The sequence below is a fragment of the Scyliorhinus torazame genome, chromosome 12 (genome assembly GCF_047496885.1).
Source record: "Scyliorhinus torazame isolate Kashiwa2021f chromosome 12, sScyTor2.1, whole genome shotgun sequence".
Lineage (NCBI taxonomy): Eukaryota > Metazoa > Chordata > Chondrichthyes > Carcharhiniformes > Scyliorhinidae > Scyliorhinus > Scyliorhinus torazame.
This window is the reverse complement of record NC_092718.1, coordinates 193,160,413-193,185,780: the sequence shown is the minus strand read 5'-3', so window position 1 is coordinate 193,185,780 and position 25,368 is coordinate 193,160,413. Positions and strand designations below refer to the sequence as shown.

Below are 25,368 nucleotides of genomic sequence, written 5' to 3'. Positions count from 1 at the left end.
ATTCAACCATATCTCTTATGAAGTCAAGCACAGCAACTAGCCATCTTTATTGATGGCCTGAAAATTATACTGTATCCAACACTCTTTGGCCGACATGCAAAACTGAACCATTTATTGTACCTGGATATCTAATGGCATTCAGCATGAGTTATACTTGCCCTTACAACACTTCAGCTCAAAATAAATTTTGCCCAAATTGTTAAAAGTACATGCTGATAATGACTTAGTAAAGGGAGCATCTGGAATCTCAATGAATAGGGTAACCGACAAGAGTATCTTCTTAAACAATGAGATTTAAGGATTAAACAATGGAAGGACTGAGAAGGAGGGTGGGTTAAATCAGGTGGAGAAAGAGAAATAAAGAGGGGGAAAGAAAAAGAAAATGGTGGAAATATTCCATAAGTCAGGGAGCATCAAGAGGCTGTTTAGCACAGGGCTAAATTGCTGGCTTTGAAAGCAGACCAAGGCAGGCCAGCAGCACGGTTCAATTCCCGTACCAGCCTCCCCGAACAGGCGCCGGAATGTGGCGACTAGGGGCTTTTCATAGTAAGTTCATTTGAAGCCTACTTGTGACAATAAACGATTTTAATTTCATTTCATCTGTGACGAGGGAAACTGTTAACTTGGTTGGAGGTCTTCCAGCAGATGCCACCTGACAATTCATGCATTTGCAGCATTTTTGTTCATATTTTAGATTTGCAGCATTAGTAGTGTTTTTCTTCTGTGAAAAGGAAATAAAATATTGGACAGAGAGAAAGAGAAAGAGGGGTAGGAAAAGTAGAAATAAAACTGAATTTTCATATTTCCCAAAACAATCCACAACCTGAAGAAATGAGACTCCAAATTTGTAAAAGTTAATTCTGGTGCCCCAGTCATTACCACATCACATCCTTAAAAAGGTACTTAAAACATTTTTTAAAAAAAATTATTCTCCTTTTTCACATTTTCTTCCAAATTTACACCCAACAATAAACAATAATCAGTAACGAATGTAATGTCAATCCCCATATCAATAACAAGGATCCCAACCTCCCACTAAACCCCAGACATTGGCCCGCAAGTTAACATAAACAAATGACAAAAGAGAATCAGGAATCACCCATAGTCACCATTAACACATACAGTCCCCCTCCCCCCAACCCTTCCAGCCCCCAACCCCCCCTAATGTTCGATGTGATCTAATTCTCGAAAGTGCATAATGAATAACGGCCATGAATTGGAGAACCCCTTCATCCTTCCCCTCAGTTCAAATTTGACCTTTTCATGCGTTAAGAATTCCAGCAGGACCCCTGCCACGCCAGGGCACAGGGTGGAGAGGTTGATCTCCACGCTAACAAGATCTGCCTTCGGGCGATCAACGAGGCGAAGGCTACAACATCTGCCTCCACGCCCGTTTCCAGCACCGGTTGGTCCAACACCTCGAATATGGCCTCCCGAGGGCCCGGGTCCAGTTTCATGTGCAACACTTTAGAGATTACCCTAAATACCTCCTTCCAGTAATCCTCCAGCTTTGGACAGGACTAAAACATATGAACGTGGTTATAACGTTCCCCCGCAACGTTACTTAATCACAGTCTCCCCATGTCTGCATGGGTTTACCACCACAACCCAAGATGTGCAGGGTAGGTGGATTGGCCATGCTAAATTGTCCCTTAACTGGAATTTTAAAAAAATATAAATGTACTTACTCATGTAATTACTAGCCATGAATATCCACAGTGAGTTTAGATTGCATCGAGCGCACAAATACCAAAAACAGTAATGCATGTCAACGGTGAGGCAAACTGAAGATTCCGTTTTGCAGTTAAAAAGTGGAGCATTGCAACATGGACAGCAACTTTTGGATATTGGTATTGAACCACAGTTGCCTCTCACCCGAGGTTGCATCACTTGTGCATAAATAATAGCGAGCGCCATCAACTTCACCACTGTTTTGACAGCAGAATCTGGCCCACTACTTGAACAGAAATTTGTGAAATAGAATGGAGTAAAATAGGAATGTACTGTTTAATAACTGTAAATAAAATGTATTTGGGTTCAAAAGAACTTTCGGATCACTACTAAACAGAAAGACTGATATACAAGAAATTCTTTCCCGTATGAAGGAATACAACAAAAGCTCATCAATATTTTGAGAAAGCAAACTTGTTTCAAAGCAAAATACCAGATTATTAATACTGTCAGCAAAGTCATAATTAAAGATTCAAACGCTTCTACTGAATCCACTGTAGATTTCCAATGCTGCCATAATTTTCAAGCATTCATGTTTAAACTAGACTTTAGATTTCAGCTTGCACTTGAAAGTGCCTTCTTTGTCCTTCATGACAATTACTGCAGGAAGACCCTGTGGCTCTGATTCTTTAGCGGATGCCATCTTTAATGATGATGTATGGGTGTCCCTTTCCTCCACGCTGCTGCAGGTCAAATGCATGACATCGCTGCATGTGTATCAACAAGCAAATTATAAACCGTGTCAATCTGAGTTAATGCAAGGCTGTAATCCCTTTACAAGAGATCTAATATGTGGCATGAGTTATGTTCATTTTATAATCTGATAAGAATAGAGTGAGTTACAATGCTCTAATAAAAGAGTAATGAGGCTCCTTAATGACACTGTTAAAAGGTAAAATAACTTTAAAATATTGCTCTTGTAAAAACTGATTAAATCTATGTTGCATACTTGGCCGGTCTATTGCTACTTGTCAGATAGACTAGAGATAAGGGTACAGGGAAGACAACTGACAGTTGAAGCATTATAATCAGCTAATTGCAAAAGAATGTTTATGGTATATATCGATATGCAGTTTTTGCACCAAGTTAGTGCAACTTTCAATAACATTCCTATATATTAGTTAACAGAGTTCAAAAGGGGCAGCACGGTTGCGCAATGGTTAGCACTGCTGCCTCACGGCGCCGAGGTCCCAGGTACGCTCCCAGCTCTGGGTCACTGCCTGTGTGGAGTTTGCACATTCTCCCCATGTCTGCGTGGGTTTTGCCCCCACAACCCAAAGATGTGCAGGGTAGGTGGATTGGCCACATTAAATTGCCTCTTAATTGGAAAAAAATGAATTGGGTACTCTAAATTTAGTCAAAAAAAAAAAACAGAGTTCAAACAAATGAGAACGTGATGAAATGAATAGAAGAAGGGGTTTAAGTCAATTTCTAAAACTCAAATGTCGATGTGGTTATGGGAGAAATCATAATGAAAGGTCTCTAATTACGGAACTAAAACTGTGGCTGATTTTGTTTAAGCAGATTAGGCAGACTAACCCCTCCCTCTGAACTTCAAGCCAATGAAGGAAAGATATTCTCATTTCAGTCTGGGTTATATTCAAACTCACATCAAGAGGTCAAGTAAAGTCCCAAACTCATTGTGCCACCCATTTCCCTTATTATTCTAACTCGGCAGGTTTCATACTTGCATACAAAAAGATTAGCCTAGCAAATCAGTTCAATTATACAGCTTTGAAATTGTAAGTGTCCTTCCTGTTTATTTCCTTTGCTCCCACTTCTTTTATTTTATTTTTATTATTCTTTTGTTTTGTTTTTTAAATTTAGTGTATCCAATAATTTTTCTCCAATTAAGGGGCAATTTAGCGTGGCCAATCCACCTACCCTGCACATCTTTTGGGTTGTGGGGGCGAAACCCACGCAAACACGGGGAGAATGTGCAAACTCCACACGGACAGTAACCCAGAGCTGGGATCGAACCTGGTACCTCGGCGCTTTGAGGCAACTGTGCTAACCACTTGCGCCACCATGCTGCCCTTATTTTTATTATTCTGGTCCGTGAAGCCATAATCAGAATGCGCCTTTAAGCAGAAGACTCAATATTGAATCAGCCTGCAGGGCAGTGTCAACAGGCTTTGTGTTTTGGAGAGGGGAAAATCAGACTCCTCGGCACCGAGTGTATCTTAGGAAGCAAGTTTGTACAGAGTTGGTTCGATAGGTTAATTGGCTACCGGTGGGTTGGTCAGGGACAGCGTTATGCCTGACAACGGTCAGTGATTAGTTCCTGCGTGATGCTTTGAGAGAATTGGGCAGGTGTGCTTAGACCTGGGAAGTGAAAGGAAATCTCTCTCTCCTCCTTGCTGACGTGAAAGAACTGCTCTATTGTTCTGAAAGCAGTGACTGCCTGGCACATCTTTTCCTGTGAACCAGAAATGATGCTGAGGCGGCAGAGAAAGTAGACATCCTTGCCAGAGAAAATCATTTCAAGCCTAGAAGGAAGCACCACCAAAACAAAAGCCTGAACTTTCGAAAGACATTGAAAGTGCATTCAAGAAATTTATCCTTTTATTTTTAAATTATTTTATTTCACTTTCCATCACCTTTTCCCCTCTTGTGGTGTGTGTATATTTTATATAGAGAGAGTGAGGTAAGTTAGGAAGGGGGAGATTGGGAAAGGGGTAATAGTTAGTCCACTTAATTATACTATACATAATAAAAGGTTACTTGCATTTTAAGTTACAAATCTGGTCACTGCAGTTTATTGGGTTCAACCAAGGACCTCTGGTATTTTAAATAAAATCTAATTTCACCTGTTTTGCAACTCTGGGTCCAAGTGGGACTGGAATTGACCACACACTAGCCCACGGGGTTGTGACACAATAGTGAACTGACTTAAAAGAATTGATGGGGCTTTTTTTCGGAATCTGCATATATTTAGAGAGAGTTTCTCTTTCCTTCAACGAATCTCATGTCAAGAAAGGTGCAATACTGCATCTCAGAAATCTGAGTTTAGTTGCTTGGGTGCAAACGTGTATAGTTGCTTGGGTGAGAACGTGTGTGGCACTCAGTTAGGCACTTGGCTCCAGTGGAGGTTTAATGAGTGCTGGGGCATGATTCTTCATGTCCAGATTGTCAAAAGGTGGAGATGCAACCAAATCCATGTGATCCTGTATTCAAGCACAGTAATCACCACATCACACAATCACTCCCCAGGTCAGTGATAAGCTACGGCATACAAACCAAACCAGTTGACCATTACTATGAACTTGGTACACTGCATGTTACAAATGCAATATAGATGAGAGATACAGGCTGCAATTTAGCAGCTACGCTAGCCACGGACGCATATCCCATAATGGCCACTAAATCTCGAGGGGCCAAAGACGAGATTTGTGCCGGTGAGATTTCCGATCGTGGTCTTCCCAGCCTCCCTTCCGATGATGCGATCAGATGCATGCCCAGGAAGGGTGCGCACCTGATTAGCATTTATTATACTATATTTTAATATGATCAGAGGGCTTAATGCTGCTACTTCCGCCCTAGATGTACTGTCCCACTCAGCCAGCGAGACGTCACGCCAACGGGAATCACTACTGGCTTTCAGAAACGAAACCACGTTGGGGGTGCAGAGGTAAATATAGCCCCCAGGTGGGAAGCGACATGCCTGGGCAGTGTTCCGGCACTTCCCCTTGGCAACCCCAGGCAGTGGCACTGCCAGGGGTAGGTCCTTTGGAGAGTGCCATTTGGGTGGTTGGGGGAGAGAAAGAGAAGCTGATTTTCAGCTCAGATCAGTGCGCCCTTTAAAGGTGGCACCCCGATCTCTGTGGAGCCGGCTAGCCCCGTCAGTGCCGCATTCTTTGTGCACGGAGTGTCAGAAAATCTGGAGTGAATACCCGGCTGTGTATCTGAAGAGGTGCATGCCGGTTTTTAGTCTGAACCTGAAACTTTGCCGAATTTTGAGACAATTCCACCCACAATAACTGTACGATCAGTTTTACTGAAAAGTTAGTCACAGAGAAGTAATTCACAAATAAAAATACACAATTGGATTTAAGATAACAGAATCACCTCTTTGCATGTGCCTCACCATATTTTCAGTTCATGTTTTGGTTTCCAAAAAATTAAGAGGGAAGTAGGTAAGAAGAGAACTAACCAAAAGAGCAATAAAAAGAAAAAAAAACAGTGAAATAAAAATGTTCTTAATACTTTACAAGAGATCGTCTCAAGATTGGAGTGCTTCTATTCCTAGGATGCATTGTTTACGTAACAAGTAGGTTCAACTGCATGGAGATAGATGGACAAACAGGGAAAATGATTGAACATTTGTCTCCCAACCAGAAGGTTGAGAGCTCACCTCACTGGATTCCTTTCAATCAAGTTCATTTGCTTCCCTTACATGTGCTACAGGGAAGCAAATTCTATTTTTGTCGGGTAGGGAAGGAAGAGAAACCAAGGACCTTCCAGAATTGCGAGCTGTTTACATCTAGAAATAGAAGCATCAATTTTGGCTGTAGAAAAATCCTTTTGCAGCTAGGCCTGTTCTGGTCTGAATTATTGTAGCAGTGAACAGTTTCCAGGGAGGAGACAATGATTAAATATATTGAAGTAACAATATGGAATTAAAAATACAGGTGGTAAATAGAAGATAAATTAAAATGAAGGCAGCAGCCCATGGTGAGATTTGCTACTTTAAGTCAATCTCCTTCAATTACAAACTTCAATAATTGCACCAAATGATTATGCTTCCTTTAAAACAAAATCTCTATTTACAGTTGCTACAACAAGAAAAGTTAGTGTATTTATCAGCACCAGTATATACTGCAAATCCTGCCAGAGCAAATTTTATGTATTGCAAAATCAATCTAATTAGTTAATGGTCCAGGTGTGATCATAAATATCAATAAAACATTGTCCTGATTATAGGCATCATGGAACTCTGGAGTCCACGAAAGATTTAATCTTTTCTCTAGCCCTTTTACAGTCACAAAGTATATTTCATAGACTTCAGAAGATTGTCATTTCAAAGAAAGGAATACAGAATTGCATTTATATAACATCTTTCACAATGTCAGGTCAAAGAAGTGATTGCACTAGAGAGGGTGCAGAGATTAGTCACCAGGGTGTTGCCTGGGTGGAGCATTGCAGCTATCGAGAGACTGGATATGCTGGGGTTGTTTTTCTTGGAGCAAAGACGGAGGGGGACCTGATTGAGGTGTATAACATTTGGAGGGCCATGGATAGGAAGGAACCTTCCCCCTTAGCGGAAGGATCAATAACCAAGGGGCATAGATTTAAGGTAAGGGGTAGTAGGCTTAGAGGGGATATGAGGAAAAACCTTTTCACCCGGGGGTGGTTGGAATCTGGAACTCACTGCCTGAAAGGGTGGTAGAGGCTGGAACCCTCAAAACATGAGAAGTATGTAGATGAGCACTGGAAATGCCATAGCGTACAAGGCCGAGGACCTTTTGCTGGAAAGTGGGAGAGTTGATGGCAGACTTGAAAGCAAATGGCCAAAGGATCTCTCTCCGTGCTGTAAAAACTCTGACTCTATGGCATCTCAAAGCACTTTACAGTTAATTAAATACTTTTCAAATGTGGGCAAAGTTGTAATGTGGGCTAGGTGCATTAATGGGCACACTATACCTCTTCACCAGCACTGGATATGCAATTCTTGCACAAAATATACCTGGCTGATTTAGTACAATCTGAAAGTGGCTTCCATTTAGATTCTTTGTTCCAACATATACACAACCCTACATTTTTCAATAATGCCCTTTTTCATTGAAAAAAAGCATTTCAAGCCTCGGGAGTGGCATTGCTGTTCCACAGTTGCTCGACTTGCTGTGGTTTAATGGATGTCACTTCTTCTAAAAAAAAAACTAAAGGCTCCAATGATCTGATGCACTCCGCTAATCACCGGCAATGGCTGATGATGCTCGACCAAATGAAGAATAATTCCAACAAAGCAAAGCATAAATTTTTCAAAATGTGTTTTGAATCCAAGTAGATTCCAGATCTGGGAATAAGCACTTGTATAGATGTGACCACTTCTCAATAAACATTCAAGTAATTTCAACAGCTTCCAATTCCTTACTGTTAAGCAGGATACAAATAGTTACCCCAGAATAACCCGTCTCAAAGCCTGGTTGCCACTTGAGCATCAGATTTTAAATGGTTTGCTACAATGCTACAACCTTTATAAGCTGGCACATCTGGTGTTTTCTCCAAACATTCTCCACACGTAGCATCACTGGCTAATCATTTTAGGTGCCGAATCTTCAGCTTTCTCAAGAGGACTTGAAGAATATGACAATTAATTGGAAAGAGTTAAGTAACAAGAAACTTCTCACCTTAATCTTTAGTGGAAGCTACCTTTGTACTTGTCAGAATTAATCAAACCGAATTAAAATGAATGCCAAAAGCTATATTTTATGAATATATTACTAATTTACATTTAAGGGTTCCCACTTATTCTGAACCCACTTTGTTGAGAACAATGGACTTTAAGTGTATGCAGCAGACCCATGGTTATTAAAAGATCACAACATAAATACTTTACATTTCTGAATAAAACTCTGACTTATTTTAAGAAAATAATTAAGTTGTATTATGGTTTGCAGCAAAGTGGTTAAGTTAGTGAGAAGTCATAGCCTATGATTAGCAATCTCTGTTGCTCTCCTTTATCTCTGGAGATCCGAATCCCAGGAAAGTAAAACTCTGTTCTCACTACTGGCCATTATTAATGGACTAGATTCAGTGCCTATTTGCGAATGCCACCTTCTAAGAACTCAGGAAGGCTAATCGTGCCAAAAATATAAAAGACGAGCATAGGAAAAGAAGAGGTAGGTATGAAAGCTAAATAAATGGGTTTATTTCTTGTACTGTCAAGAAAACCATTATTGCCCCTCTGGTTATGGATTTCAAATGAAAGTTCTCCAGCTTCATTATTCCTCGCGAGAGTGAGCAAACAGCAGTTTACTCATTTATCAAAAACGTCGCCCTTCAAAATTACAAAAGTAACAAGCCAAGTATGCTTAATTTAATGCCCGTTAATACCATTAATTTGAACCCTGCAGAATCTACAAACGCTAAGTTTCCCCATAAAGTTACACATTTAGACAAAGACACATATTTACGTAAAGTTGACTGGGCTCTCAAAACCTTCCTTCCAAAAGGGGCAGTTAGGTTGCAATAAAAAGCTTTTACTCCAGCATTTTTTAAATCCGTTATGGAGAAGAGAAGCCTTTTTATGGCTTTCCAAATCCCACATACATTTTTTATGATATCTCAGTTCACTCTGCAGGCTAGTACAAAAGCGATTAAAGCCCAGTGATAGCAGTCAATCTGAGAAGAGAATGTACCTCAGGCCAATCATAAATTTCCAATGATTTCTCTTTCAGTAACATTATAATTAGAGAAATGGAAGAAGCAAGATCACTTTGGTAGATTTGGCATGGCTATACTTTGATGCCAGTGACAAATGGTGATCTGATAGCAAGAGAAGGGGTGGGTGATGGGTTGAAGAACAGGTCAATATCATCGTGCCATGGAATGCATTTCATGACCATAATTTATTACTTACCTTGCATCGTCATTCATTGCACTATGGTCAATAGGTGCCATGAAACTCACTAATTTGTTGTGAACGTGGTATCTGGCAGGAAAGAAACAAAAATGTTATTTTCTTCTCATTTTAATTTAATTTGCTTTATTGTCCTAAAAACAATGGAGTATTTGTATTATTGGACCATTATTCCTCTCTCATCAGTAAACAAAACGTATAATGCTTTAACCCTTCAGAGAAACTCCCTTATACAGCATACTCCAAAATAAAATCCTACAGTTCAAGAAGGACAGGCAGCGTTGAAACATGTTCGTACACATCTGCCATTCACAGATTTAGACATAGGTGCAGTTTTTGATAGATAATTATAGCCTAAGTAAGACCAATTTAAGTTGATAGTGGTTTCTTCCAATAAATTAGAAGCTGCCAATTGAACAAATTAAGGGTCTGGTTAGTCTGACACTGACATCATATATTTTAAATTCAAGTTGAGCTTGCAGAAAATATAGTTTTTATTAACCTTTAAATTAATAATATTGCGGGGTGGCAGGGCGGTGCAATGTTTAGCACTACTGCCTCACAGCGCCGAGGACCCGGGTTCAACCCAGGTCAGTGTCCATGTGGAGTTTGCACATTCTCCCAGTGTTTACGTGGGTATCGCAACACAACCCAAAAATGCGCTGGGTTGGTGAATTGGCCATGCTAAATTGCCGCTTAATTGGGGGAAAAAAAGAATTGGGTACTTCACATTTTTAAAACAAAAAAAGATTAATAATATTGCAGAGTTTTAGGATGCTGGTGTACACCCAGAATTCTCATAACAAACATTATGGCGGTAATGACAACAAAACTGTCAGTGCTCCACTGAAACTGTCGGCAAACTGCGAGGGTCTGCATGTGCGCAGAATAAAAGAGGGAAACCCAAAAGTTGGCTGTCAATGATTCTACACTTCGCCAGAGGGCGTGTGGTTGAGGTTTCCCCCCACCTCATTCCCTAAGCAATCAGTAAATTGACAAAACTTTTACCTTGCTAGGTCTCACAATAAAAACCCGTGAAAAAGCAACACCTGGGTGTCTCTAAAGTGTTCCAATTTCATATTGACAGCTAAGCACCCGACCATAGTTAACTTTATATTTGTAGAATGTCAAATTTCTCCATTATGTTAGAAAGTTGAAGGGCGGCATGGCATGGTGGCGCAGTGGTTAGCACTGCTGCCTCACAGTGCTGAGGTCCCAGGTTTGATCCCGGCTCTGGGTCACTGTCCGTGTGGAATTTGCACATTCTCACCGTGTTTGCGTGGGTTTCGCCCCCACAACCCCAAGATATGCAGGGTAGGTGGATTGGGCATGCTAAATTGCCCCTTTATTGGGAAAACTTAATTGGGTACTCAAAATGTATTTTTTTTAAAGTTAGAAAATTCACATTTTAAAAGTAGCTTTTAAGTTTGTTTATAGTGCTTTAGCTTCTACCTTAATCCCATCATAATCATATACTTTATGAACTGAAAATTTAACTTAAAATGGAAGGCATAAGTGTTTTTAATTTCCTGATTTGCTGCCTGTGGGAATACTTCAATGGCTGTTTATCTCGCTTGCTGACATCACTGCAGCTGCATGCCAAGAGACCCCCTGACTGGGTGCTGGAGTTAGAATGTCATTTAGAAAGGGGAAGTTCAGGCCAGAGAGACCACTAGATCTTTGTGAGCAGCTTTCATTGAGGTCAGTGGTGAGCGCGATTGCTTCGTCGCCGATAGTAAATTCTAGCCCAGTGAAATTTTGAGGTCAGCTGGGAATTCAAGAGTAGGACACAGAGCAGACCAAGACTGTTATCACATGGGGAGGGTTAAATTGTCAAACTAGAAGGTTCGCTGCAACTCCTCCTGCAACTCCTCGTGGCTGGCCACAGAGGAAATAGCCTGGGAGAAGGAAATAGTACAGAGTGATTACTTCTGAAAAGGGAGAATAATGTAAAACTTGGCTTTTGCATAATAACAATAACAGCATCAGTAATCAGCAGGACAGGCAGTCGGGAGATCGGAAACAGCACGAGTAGAGAAGCAGTTGGGAGATCGGAAACAGCACGAGTAGAGAAGCAGTTGGGAGATCGGAAACAGCACGAGTAGAGAAGCAGTTGGGAGATCGGAAACAGTGCGAGTGGAGAGGCAGTCGGGAGATTGAAAACAGTGCAAGTGGAGGGATAGTCGGGAGATTTAAAACAGTGCGAGTGGAGATACAGTCGGGAGTTTGAAAACAGTACGAAAGTGCAGTGGGAAATCGTGTGTTAACTTGGAGTTTGGAGCTCCTGAGGTGACGTAGGTTTCAAAATGTGGTGGGGCAATTGGGAGCAGCTGATTGGATGAGTATAGTCAGATAAGTATTTACTACTTTTATCACTTATAACCTACAAGGTTTATTTTGTGGTTTATAGATTACAAGGGCTTTATTCTGTAGTAATGAGAACTAGGGAAGAATGGCCCTAGAGTAATTGATGTTATTTGATTTTAAGTATTTTTCCCAAGGTTTAATTTAATGGGTAAGTCATGGCAGGAAACGCAAAGCCATGGTGTGCTCCTCCTGCTGTGTGTGTGAATCCGGGAGCATTTCTAGCACCTGGGGCCAGCATTTGCGCAGAAAATGTCTTCAGCTGCGGCTTCTGACCCCGGGTTTCGGAGCTGGAGCAGCGGCTGGGATGGAGAGTATCGTGAGTAGCACGTACAGAGAGGTGGTTACACGGCAGACTAAGACTCCATAAGCAGGAAGGGAACGGGTGGCCACCAGGCTGAGTATAAGGACTAGGCAGGCAGTGCAGGAGTCTCCTGTGGCCATTCTCCTGCAAAACAGCTAGACCGCTTTGTATACTGTTGGTGGTGATGGGGGGAGGGGGGGCCTCTCAGGGGAAAGCAGCAACAGCCAAATTTCTTGCACGACCAGTTGGCTCTGCTGCTCAGGGGAGGAGTTAAAAAAAAGTTTGGGGATGCAACGGTTATAGGGGATTCGATTGCAAAGGGAATAGATAGGCCTTACTGTGGCCGCAAACAAGACTCCAATTTGGTATGTTGCCGCCCTCGTGCGAGGGTCAAGGATGTCTCAGAGCAGCTACAGGATATTCTGGAGGGGGAGGATGAACAGCCAGTGGTCTTCGTACACAGCACCTTTAAGGTAGTGATCTCAGGATTGCTACCAATGCCACTTGTTAGTCAAAGCAGAAATAGCAGGATATATCAGATGAATACATGGCTGAAGAGATGGTGCGAGGGGGAGGGTTTCAGATTCCTCGGACATTGGGACAAGTTCTAGGGGAGCTAGGATCAGTACAAACTGGACGGGTTGCACCTGGGCAGGACCGGGACTGCTGTCCTTGGGGAGTATCTGCTAGAATGGTTGGCAAGTGTTTAAACTAAAACTGCAGGGGGATGGGAAACCATGCAATTAGAGGAGGGGGAAACAAGGATAAGAACAGAATACACAAAGGGGAATAAGCAAAATGATAGGTAGAGAAATCAAGGGCCAGAATCAAACAGGGCCACAGTGAAAAATAGTGGGATTGGGATATGGAATGTTAAAATCTTTAAGGCTTCGTCCCTTAATGTGCAAAGTATTCGCAATAAAGTAGGTAATTAATCGTGCAAATAGATACAAACATATATAGTCAGGATGAGAGAGACTTGGCTGAAGGGTGACCAGGGATAGGAACTAAAATGGGTATTCAGTATTTAGGAAGGACAGACAAAAAAGAAAATGTGGTGGATTTGCACTGCTGGTTAAAGAGAAAATTAACTCAATATTAAAGAAGGATATTAGCTCAAACCATGTGGAATCTGTATAGGTAGAGCAGAGAAATATCATAGGGCAAAAAACATTAGTGAGGGTTGTATCTAAACCCACAAAGAGCAGTGGTGATGTTGGGGATGGGACTAAACAGGAAATTAGAGATGTATGCAATTATGGGTAACTTTAATTTACATATAGATTCGGCAAATCAAATTAGCAACAATACTGGTGGAGGAAGAATTCCAGGAGTGTATACAGGATGGTTTTCTGGACCAATACGTTGAGGAACCAACTAGAGAATAGGCCATCCTAGACTGAATATTGTGTATGAGAAGTTGTGCAAGGCCCCTTGGAGAGGAGCCACCATAATATGATTTTCATCAAGATGGAGAGTGACGGAGTTGATTCAGGGACTAGGGTCCGGAATCCAAATAAAGGAAACTACGATGGCATGAGGTGCAAGTTGGCTATGATGGATTGGGGAACATTACTGAAAGGGATGATTTGGATAGGCAATGGCAAACATTCAAAGAGCGCATGGGTGAACTGCAACAATTATTCATTCCTATCGGGTGCAAAACTAAAATGGGAAAGATGGACAAGCCATGGCTTAAGGAAAAAGAGAATTGGGTCCAAGGAAGAGGCATATAAATTGGCCAGAAAAAAACAGCAAACCAGAGGATTTGGAGCAGTTTAGAATTCAAAGGAGGACAAAGGGATTGATTAAGAAGTGGAAAATAGAGTACAAAAGTAAGCCGGCGGGGAATATAAAAACTGATTGTAACAGCTTCTATAGGCATGTGAAGAGCAAAAGATTGGTGAAGACAAATGTAGAAGCCTTACAGTCAGAAACAGGGGAATTTATAACGGGGAACAAAGAAATGGCTGACCAACTAAATACCTACTTTGGTTCCATCTTCACAAAGGAGGACACAAATAACCTTCCTGAAATGTTGGGGAACGTTGGGTTTACTGAGAGGGAGGAACTAAAGGAAATCAGTATCAGTAGAGAAATGGTATTGAGGAAATTGATGGGATCGGAGGCCAATAAATCCCAGGGCCTGATAATCGGTATCCCAGACTATTTAAGGAAATGGCCCTGGAAATAGTGAATACATTGGTGGTCATCGTCCAAGATTCTATAGATTCTGGTAACAGTTCCTATAGACTGCAGGATAGCCACTGTAACTTATTTAAAAAGGGGATGTTTAGGGAAAAGAGAGAATTATAGACCAGTCAGCTTGACGTCGGTAGTGAGAAAAGATCTAGAGTCCATTATAAATGAGTTAATAGCAGAGCATTTGGAAAACAGGGACAGGATCACGCAGTCAGCATGGATTTACAAAAGGGAATCTTGCTTGATAAATCTACTGGAATTGGTTGAGGATGTAACTCGTAGAGTTGATGAGGGGAACACAGTGGATGTGGCTCATTTGGACTTTCAGAAGATTTTCCACAAAGTCCCACGTAAGAGATTAGCATGTAAAATTGAAGTGCATGGGATTGGGGGTATAGTGTATTGAGATGGATAGAAAATTGTTTGGGAGACAGGAAACAAAGAGTAGGAATAAATGGGTCTTTTTCCAAGTGGCAGGCAGCGATGAGTGCGGTACCACAGGGATTGGTGCAGGGACCCCAGCTATTACAAGGCAGATTAATGACTTAGATGAGGGGACTAAGTGTAATATTTCCAAATTTGCAGATAACACAAAGCTGGGTGGGAGGGTGAGCGGCGAGAAGGATGCAGAGATGCTACAAGTGTGATTTGGACAAGCTGAGTGGGCAAATGAATGGGAGATGTAGTATAATGTGGATAAATGTGAGGTTATCCTGTTATGGGCCAGGGTTTAGAGAACCCCAAAGTGTAGATTGTGGTATGGGGAGAACACGGCCCATTCTACAGGTGTGGTACAGCAGAAATGGAAACGTATTTTTAAAAAGCTAAACAATGTTTACTCTATGAACTCAAGTTAACCTTTTTAAAACATAGTGAACATCTTAGCAATCATCAATTTAAATACAACCCCCAAAGAATACAACACTAAGTAATCCTCAATAACTTCACAAACAACATCCCGAAGACAAAAGAAACACCTTTTAACAGAGGCACATTAGGTTTACATTCACGACTGAGAACATTTATAATTCTGAATTCACCAAATGATCAGGAGATAGTCTTTTCATGTCAGAGAGATCCAATAGTACACCTGCTCGGTCTGGCTTCAGCTCCAACACTGAAAATGAAACTAAAACACACCCTGCAGCAAACAGCCTAAAACAAAAGTAAAAAGCTGACAGACAGCCCAGCACCACCCACAGTCTGACATCACTGATAAACACCCATTTCTTAAAGGTACATTTCTTAACGGTACTCTCACACGACACCTCCCCTCAAGAAAAAAAATAAACCATCAACTTCAAGATGGTTTCATTTTTCACCTTTTCACTATCCTTTAAGAAATGCACAGAGTAAATATACTTTTTTGTTTCAAAAAACAACACGCGCAAACAGGTATAATGACATAGTCCTTTTTTTTTTGTTCTTCTTTCTCCAACTGAAATCCATCTTGATTGACAGTAGGTCTCTGCCAGATCTATCCATTCCTCTACACCTCGGCATTTCTCTTTAAAGTCAGATACTTTAGTTCAATCTGATCACAGAGTCCCTTTTAATTCTCCAACACAGCTTTCAGGCAGTCAAATGCCTGTTGAAAGTCCGCTGTCCCCTGAAATTTTCGACAAGTCCATCAGTGGAGCAACCACGCTACAAAGCTTTTGCACAAATGTTCAATCAAATCCACTCATGCCAAGAAATCGCATTATTTCCCTTTGTCTTGAGGCTATTGGAAACTCCTCAATAGCTGTTGTCTTCATATCCCGTGTGACCATTCGACCCTGTCCGATTGTATGGCCAAGGAAAGTGACTTGGGCTTTTCCAAATTCACTTTTGGCTAGGTTTATCACCAAACCAGCCTCCTGAAGTCGATCGAATAACTCCATCAGATGTTTTAAATGTTCTTTCCATGTCTGGCTGAAAATTACCAGATCGTCAATGTATACCGCACAATTGGGTAATCCTGAAACAACTTTGTTAGTTAACCGTTGAAATGTGGCTGGGGCATTTTTCATGCCAAATGGCATAACTTTGAATTGGTATATACCATCTGGGGTCACAAAAGCTGAAATCGCCTTTGCCCTTTCAGATAAAGGTACCTGCCAATCACCTTTAAGTAAATCCAGTTTGGAAATAAAACCTAATTGTCCCACTTTCTCAATGCAATCCTCCAAACGTGGGATAGGATAAGAGTCCAATCTTGTAACTGCATTACCCTTTCTATAGTCCACACACAACCGTTGGGTACCGTCTGGTTTAGGTACCATCACTATGGGTGAGCTTCATTGGCTGCAACCAACTTCAATTATGCCATTTTTAAGCATACTCTCAACCTTTTTGTTAACCTGTGCCAATTTTAAAGGGTTAAGTCTGTATGGATGTTGTTTGATTGGAACAGCATTTCCCACATCTATATCACGTATAGCCATTTTAGTACTTCCCAATTTATCTCCACAAACTTTCCCACGTGATATCAATAACACTTTCAGGTCAGTTTGTTTTTCCTCTGGAAGGTAATTCAACAATTTATCCCAATTGTTAAGAACATCCTCGTTTTCCAATTTAATTTGAGGTATGTCAAATTCACAGTCAAATGGCTTTGGTTCGTCACTTTGAATTAGAATCATTAAAACCTCCTTTTTTTCTCTTCTTCCCTTCCAAAGTACCTTTCAAGCATATTCACATGACACACTCGGTGAGTCTTCCTTCTATCTGGTGTTTTTAACCACATAATTCACCTCACTTAATTTCCTTTCAATCTGATAAGGTCACAAAACCTTGCTTTTAAAGGTTCACCTACCACTGGTAACAATACTAAAACCTTATCTCCACTGGCAAAACTACGAACCTTGGATTTCTTGTCCACTATCTGTTTCACCACATTTTGTGCAACTTTTAAATGTTGTCTAGTAAATTCACCTGCTCTATTTAATCGTTCCCTAAAATTTGACACGTAATCCAATAATGTAAGTTCCGATTTCTCACTCACCAATTTTTCCTTAATCAATTTTAGTGGTCCTCTCACCTCGTGACCAAAAATTAGTTCAAAAGGACTGAATTTAGTTGACTCATTAGGTGCATCCCTAATTGTAAACAGTACGAATGGAATTCCTTTATCCCAATCCTCTGGATAATCGTGTCAATCAGCCCTCAACATTGTCTTTTATGTGATGCCACCTCTCTTGCCATTAAAGATTGACTAGCTCCCTAATCTCTTAAAATTGTGACTTCTTTACCTGCTCCTCCTGATACACATGAGTAAACTTTACCCGCACAAGTAAATTCTTTAAAGAGATCTGGCACCTTATCAATCACCTCTTGATCAGGCTGTACAATCTTTTGCCCCTCCTTCGCTTCACTTGGGCTTTCCTTTACCACTTTAACAAACCCCACTGTCTTATCCTGTTTTACCACATCAGTCTTCCCAGTGCTTTTCTTCAACCACCAACACTGTGACTTTACATGGCCTAGTTTATTACAGTGAAAACATTTGGAACTTTTCATGTCTCTTCCACCCTCCTGGATTTCTTTTTTAATTTGAGGTACACTCTCCTTATTATCTCCCATCAGATCACCTTTACTTTTACCACTTGAGTACTTCTCATGTCCCCTGTTTCTATCCCTCACAGGGTGAAACTGATGTCAGAAACCAAGCTTTGATTTATGAACTAATTCATAATCATCTGCCATTTCTGCTGCTAATCTCGCAAGTTTTAACCCTCTGCTCTTCCACATGAGTTCTCACTACATCAGGAATTGAATTTTTAAACTCCTCCAAAAGTATACTGAGAGCTTCATTCGGTTGGTCTTTTTTCAAAGCCCTTATCCACCTATCAAAATGATAGGTGGATAGTGCCTGGTCAAACTCCATATATGTTTGACCAAATTCCTTCCTTAAATTTCTAAACCTTTGTCTGTAGGCTTCAGGCACTAATTCATATGCATCTAAGATGGATTTTTTCACCTCCTCATACGTCCCAGATACCTCCTCCGGTAGTGATGCAAACACTTCACTAAACCTACCTACCAGCTTTTATTGAATCAGTAATACCCACATGTCCTGTGGCCATTTCATTTGTTTAGCTACCTTCTCAAATGAAAGGAAAAAGGCTTCTACCTCCTTCTTGTCAAACCTTGGCAATGCTTGGACATATTTAAATAGATCCCCACCAAGCCTTCGACTTTGACGCTCTTTCTCATAATCCTCATCACTATCATCCAACTATACGTTTCCCTTTACGTCGGCCAATTTTAACTGACTGTCATGTTTCAAGGCCGTTTTCTGAAGTTCAAACTCTCTCTGTTTATCTTTTCCCCTGATCTGTATCTCCCTTTGTTCTGCTCGGGCTATTCTTTCTTTTCTCCTTTCTTCTCTCTCCTTTTCTTTGTCCTCTCTATCTCTCTTTCTTTTTCCTCTCTTTTGTATTCAAGCTGCTTTAATTCTTTCTCATGTTCCATTTGTTTATGAATTTTTGCTTTTTCTAATCAGTCAAACTGTATCTCAGGCAACTTTAAATGCTTAGCCACTGCCATAATTACCTCATCTTTTTGCATTTTGTCAGATAATGTTAATTGCAATGTTTTTGCCAAATCTAACAGTCTGCTTTTAGTCTCTGTCCGTAAGGTACCGCGTGTGACCGTCTCCACCCCAAAAACGTCAGAGCCTCTGAAAGAGCCATTGTCCACAACACACTACCTACTTAACTGAAATACCACACCTGAAAAGCAACCACAATATGCTCACACCTCACCGTCTTTAAGTTCACAAAGCCAATCCAATAGATAGACTTTTATCCCGGACGAGCCCCCAATTTGTTATGGGCCAGGGTTTAGAGAATCCCAAAGTGTATCATGAAGTTCACCTGACCCACAACTTAATAGATTGTGATATGGGGAGAACACGGCCCACTCTACACGTGTGGAACAGCAGAAATGGAAAAGTATTTTTTAAAAGCAAAACAATGTTTACTCTATGAACTCAAAGTTAACCTTTTTCAAACATAGTGAATATCTTAGCAACCATCAATTCAAATACAACCCCCAAAGAATACAAAACGAAGTAATCCTTAATAACTTCCCAAACAACATCCAGAAGATAAAAGAAACACCTTTTAACAGAAGCACATTAGGTTTACATTCACTACTGAGAACATTTATAATTCTGAATTCACCAAATGATCAAGAGATAGTCTTTTTATGGCAGAGAGATCAACAGTACACCTGCTCTGCCTGGCTTCAGCTCCAACACTGAAAACAAAACTAAAACACACCCTGCAGCAAACAGCCTAAAACAAAAGTAAAAAGCTGACAGACAGCCCAGCTCCACCCACACTCTGACATCACTGATAAACACCCATTTCTTAAAGGTACATTTATTAAACACCCATTTCTTAAAGGTACTCTCACATAACAATCCACTTTGGTAGCAAAAACAGGAAGACAAATTATCTGAATGGTTGGGGACTGGGAGAGAGGAATGTACAATGAGACTTTGATGTCCAAGTACACCATTTGCTGAAAGTAAGAATGCAGGCAGTGAAGGCGGCAAATGGTATGTTGACCTTCATAAGTAGACGAGCAAAACACAGGAACAGGGATGTGTTGCTGCAATTATACAGGGCCTTGGTGAGGCCACATCTGGAATAGTGTGCGTAGTTTTGGTCTCCTTATCTGAGGAAGGATGTTCTTGGTATAGAGGGAGTGCAGCGAAGATTTACCGGATTGATGTACGAGGAGAGATTGAGTCGGTTCGGATTATATTCGCTGGAATTAAAAAGAATTGGGGAGGGGGGTCCTCATAGACACCGAACAGGACTAGACAGGGTAGATGCATGAAGGATGCTCCCGATGGCTGGGAGCCCAGAACCAGGGGTCACGTTCTAAGGATATGGAGTAAACCATTTAGGACTGAGATGAGGAAAAATGTTTTCACCTAGAGAGTGGCGAGCCTGTGGATTTCTCTACCTCAGAAAGCAGTTGAGGCAAAAATACGGTTCTCAAGAAGGAATTACCACATAACTCTTGGGGCTAAAGGGATCAAAGGATATGGGAGGAAAGCAGGTACAGGTTATTGAGTTGATCAGCTCCAAAGGCCTACTCCTGCTCCCATTTTCAGTTTCTAATGAGACAAACTTAAATGAGATGGATGCAGTATTTGTATTAAACATGCGGTTACACCCAAAGTTAGCAGATTTTTTTAAAAAATAGTTCGACTGCTTGGCAGGTAGTCAGGAATAGCACAAGCAGGGTCCTGTGAGCAGCCACACTGCCCCAACTTTATTTTGAATGCAAGCTTTTGGGGCGGGGGGGAAAAAGATGAAAGAGGAAGGGGAGAGAAGATTGAGAGGCAGAAAGGAGAGAAAATGACAAGGAAGGAAAAGAATCAACAAAAGAGAAAAGGGAGAAAAAAATATACATCTTTATAGAAACTACTGTATCCCTTCTAAATAGGTGTTAACATGTCCTCTTTTTTGGTAATTTGACCAGATTACCACTCTGGATATTTCTAATGGATCTTGGACATTTTGTCCTTGCAGCAAAATCACCAGGATACACTTACCTTACTTTTCTGCCCTTGCTTGCTCTGGTATCTACTTTTTTCTTAATCTTGCTCCGTAGTTTCTGAATAGCAAGCCATTGTCTATATGAAGAAACAAAACATTGTTAGAATTAGACTGAAAAAAATCAAAACACACAAAACTAGTTGGAACAGTATTGTTGGCACAGGTTTGATGTTCACTCTGCACATGTGCCTACTTCTGCGTTGTCAGTGAATTTTGAGACTTTGTTTTAAGTGCAAATTACCTCTATATAGATACTGGAATAAAAGCGGACCAAGCACTGACCCTTCCAAATTTTCACCAATCCAAGCTGTACCCATTGAGCCCAACTGTGTCCTGTCTATGATCCAGCTATCTATCTCCCCAGGAGAAATTCAGGTAAGAATCATGCCATCACAATTCCTCATAACAGGAGAAATAAGCATGCAAAGAAGTTGAGAGCTCAGACAGGATACAGGAATTTTCTTGACAATGATGTTCCAATGTTAAAAAGTACCAATTCCCTCCCAAACGCCCTCCCTTTTTTGAAGATACCGACTTTTGATGGGACAGCAGCAGCCCGACTGAGCAATCAATCACACAAAAGTAAAATACTACAGATGATGCACATCTGAAATAGAAACAAAATTCAAGAGGTACTCAGCAGGTCAGGCAACTTGATTTTAATTTAATTTTAACTATGTGAGAGTGGATGGGATCTGAGAGTTAAAGTTTCAGGTCAATGATCTCTTGACAGAAGGCTATCAAGCTGAAACGTTAATTCTGCTTCTCTCATCACAGTTGCTCCCTAACCTGAGTATTTCCAGCATTTTTTTGGAGCTATTCCTCATGTCGAGATAGTAAGTGGCAGCAGCTGGAAGATGGATTATAACAGTAACCGCATAATTCTGCTGTTGAACAATACCCATGCTTTCCGGAAGGGTAATGGGATAGCCATTGGAAATGGAAGCCCTGGCTAATCTTCCCTTTATTCAGTCCGGGGACACTGATGCCAACTGTACTTGTAGCTCCCCAACTATGATTACTAACTCAATACAGATCAGGGAATTTGTTATTATTGTTTTGCGCTACAATGCGTTTGCTCAATTAGAAACAAGAATTAACAATTACCATCACAAATATTTGGTCTATGCGTTTTTACAAGTGAAATACAAAATTGATCACATGCATAGTTATTTCATGTCTGGGTGTGGCAGGACTGCAGAGCTTTGATCCAATCTGTTGCTTGTGGAATATCTTAGCTGTCTATTACTTGCTGCCATATGCTGTTTGGCATGCAAGTAGTCCTGTGTTGTAGCTTCACCAGGTTGACATTTTTAAGTATGCTTTGTGCTGCTCCTGGCATGCCCTCCTGCACGCTTCATTAAAACCAGGGTTGATCCCTTTGCTTGGCAGTAATGGTAAAGCGGGGGATACGTCGGGCCACGATGTTACAGATTGTGGTCAAGTATAAATGTGTGTGGTGGGAGGTGCTCCAGAGGGTGAATGCCTCAACCTCTTGCGCGAGGTTGGGGCTGATACAGTTGAAGGCGGTGTACAGGGCACACCTCACGAGGACAAGGATGAGCAGACTCTTTTGAGGAGGTGGAGAATGTATGTGAACGCTATGGGAGGAGCCCCACAAATCACGTTCGTATGTTTTGGTCCTGTCCAAAACTGGAAGGGTATTTATTGGAGGGAGGTCTTCAGGGTAATCTTGACGGTGGTGCACATGAGGCTTGAACCAGGGCCCCATGAAGCCATATTCGGGGTGTTGGACCATCTGAGGTTGGAGGCAGGTGTGGAGGCAGATGTCTTAACCTTTGCCTTCCTGATCCCAAAAGGGCCTTGCTGAAGACAGGTTTTGGAATGTATAGGTTATTGATGATTACGTACGGGATGATTGTGGATTCTTGATTCTTTTTTCTATCTTGTTCGGTATTTAAAATGTTGGGAGTTGTTGGCCAGGGGATTGCCATTGTCATTTGTTAGTGTTGATTATTGGTGGGTGGGTGTATATTTGATGAAAATGTGCAAAAGGAGGAGAATAAAAATAAATATATATACTTTTTTTTAAAGTACAAGTGTGGTTGCTGATGGCCCACTTCATCTCATTGGTGTCAATCTTTTACAAGGTCCATTCAAAATCTAACCCATTTAGCACAGTGCTAGTGCCACACAACATGATGGAGGGTATCCTCAATGTGAAAGTCGGGGTTTTGTCTCCACTAGGACTGTGCAGTGGTCACTCCTACCAAGCGGCAGGTAGGTTGGTGTGTCTCCAGACTCAGTAGCACCCATGCCCCTTAGGATTTGGCCAGCTCGGTCTGTGGTGGTTTTACTGAACCTGCGACGCCACCGCCTCCCCATGATGTTACTATTCATTCCAGATAGACACAGATAATTTTAGGAAAGAAATTAATTTTGAAATAAAGTTACACTGAAGTAGACCGAATCCAACAAATGAGGATGATTATACGAAATACGATGTTTGGAGAATTAATTTCTCACCACAAACGTTACCTGCTTTAATAGTTAGCATTATCTTTCAACACTTACCGGCCCATAGCAATCTGATCATTTGGATCTATAGAAGTCGTCTTTCGTTCAATTAGTTCTCGGAGGAGCTGCATAAAAATAGTAGATTAAAGTAAATTAAGTGATTAGATTTCAAATTACCAATTGTAGAAATTATATCTCTTTAGTTTTCTCCAAACCTATTATGCGTTAGAGTGTAACAGTGGGTTAGAACATTGTCTTTTGGGATAGCACAATTCTTTCATTCATGGCAAACATCCAAGATGGAAGCCAAAAGAGGTTAAAAATTAAATTACTGCCACAAGCCAAACCCCAACTGTACTCCAATGGGAAAACTTTATCCCATAAAAGTCCAGCTGCACCATAACTTGCATATGATAATTTAAATAGTAGTTAAGATCGATACTTTTGGCTTTGTGTATGAAGGAAAGTGGGAGAGGTTAGAGAGAAGATGCTGATAAAACAGGCAATTATCCTATTAGTGTACTTCTAGTTTCTGGACATGTGTGTTAAGCGCTGTTTTCCATCTTGTGTGTCTTCATTAAAGTTTTGTTAACTCTTTTTGTATTCTTCCTGAATTAAGGCAGAATCTGAATAAATGACTACAGAAAGTGCTGGAAAAACTCAGCAGGTCTGGCAGCATCTGTGGAGGGAGAAACACAATTAACATTTGAATCCAATATGACTTCTTACAAACTGCCCAGTTCCAAAGAAGAGCCACACTGGATTTGATTTCTCTCCACAGATGGTGCCAGACCTGATGAGTTTTCCCAGCGCTCTGTGGTTATTTCAGATCTCCAGCACCCACAGTATTTTGCTTCTTTCTGAAGAAGCAACTGTGGGACACACCATTGCCTGATACTGTAATATATAGCATACATGCTGTATTTCTGATCCAAGTCAAGGCGTTGAAAAGATTAGTTTCAATGGCAGGTACATATACAGAGTTTGAGACTCAGGCGAAACCTCAAACAAACTAGCTTTAAACACAAAAGGGCTGCCTACTTAGCTATCCCAAGCAAATAGACTATTTTACCAACAGAGGTTGACTGTATTCAAGGTTAGGGAGGAGTGGTATGCACAATTCCAGTCCTCCAGCAGAGAAAGATCATAATCTCAGGATGTCCCAAAGGGGTTTTACAAACAATGAGTTACTTTTTGAAGTACACTTTTGCAATCAAATATAGCAGCCAAATTGCACATAAGAAGGTCCCACAAATCAGATGGGAATGGCCATTTAATTCATTTTGCTGTCTTAGATGGAGACAGGAATATTGGGCAAGTCGCCAGGAAAACGGACTACTATTCTTGAAAGTAGCTTGGGAGCCTTTCTGTCCAACTGGACAGACACATAGGGTCTTAGTGATGATTGGTTGGAGTTGAATCCGATTAGACCAAGATCCACAGAAACTTAATTCTACTCTGCAGACCAACTTAAAATGCAAAAGGACACACATCTGTAATCTTTGATGGTCTTGGCCTCATCTGAAAGACAGCTCATCTGACATTGAATCACCAGAGTGAAGTGTCAACCAGAATCATGTACCCAAGACTTGGTAGGAGGATGACTGAAACAACAAACCTTCAATACAGAGTAAGTTACTGTGAATCTGAGATGCAAGTCGTTTTGAAGAGAGCCAACACAGGATTTTGGAACAGCAGTCCGCCGGTCAGCCCTTCGAGCCTGGTCCGCACAATTCAGTAAGGTCATGGCTGATCTGGTTGCAATCTCAAATCTACTTTCCCGTCCATCTCCCATAACCCTCAAATCTCTTTTCTATTAAAAATCAGTCTGACTCTGCCTTGAATAAAACACTGACCCAGCCTCCACTGCCTTCTGGGAAAGAGAATTCCACATACTAACGACCCCTTGAGAGAGAAGATATTCTCCTAATTTCTGTCTTAAACTGCAGACCTCTTATCCTTAAAATGTGTCCCCTCGTTCTACTCTCTTCCACAAGTGAAAACATCCTCCTGGCCCCCCACTCGATCAAATTCTCTCAGGATCTTATATGTTTCAATAAGATTTAAGAGTTAAGAGGGAAATCAGGAGGGCAAAAAGGGGACATGAAATTGCTTTGGCAAATAATGCAAGGGAGAATCCAAAGAGA

The 25,368-nt window shown here is 41.1% G+C and overlaps 1 protein-coding gene across 1 annotated transcript in view; it reads right to left on the bottom strand.

Moving 5' to 3' along the window:
- aatf (apoptosis antagonizing transcription factor) overlaps positions 1-25,368 on the bottom strand; it is a 129,429-nt gene that overhangs the window by 38,633 nt on the left and 65,428 nt on the right. Inside the window, exons 9-11 of the mRNA XM_072469568.1 lie at positions 23,279-23,346; positions 20,740-20,820; positions 9,314-9,385 (exon numbers count right to left, since the gene is read on the bottom strand). Coding sequence (XP_072325669.1) covers positions 9,314-9,385; positions 20,740-20,820; positions 23,279-23,346 — 221 coding nt within the window. The remainder of the gene's footprint in view (positions 1-9,313; positions 9,386-20,739; positions 20,821-23,278; positions 23,347-25,368) is intronic.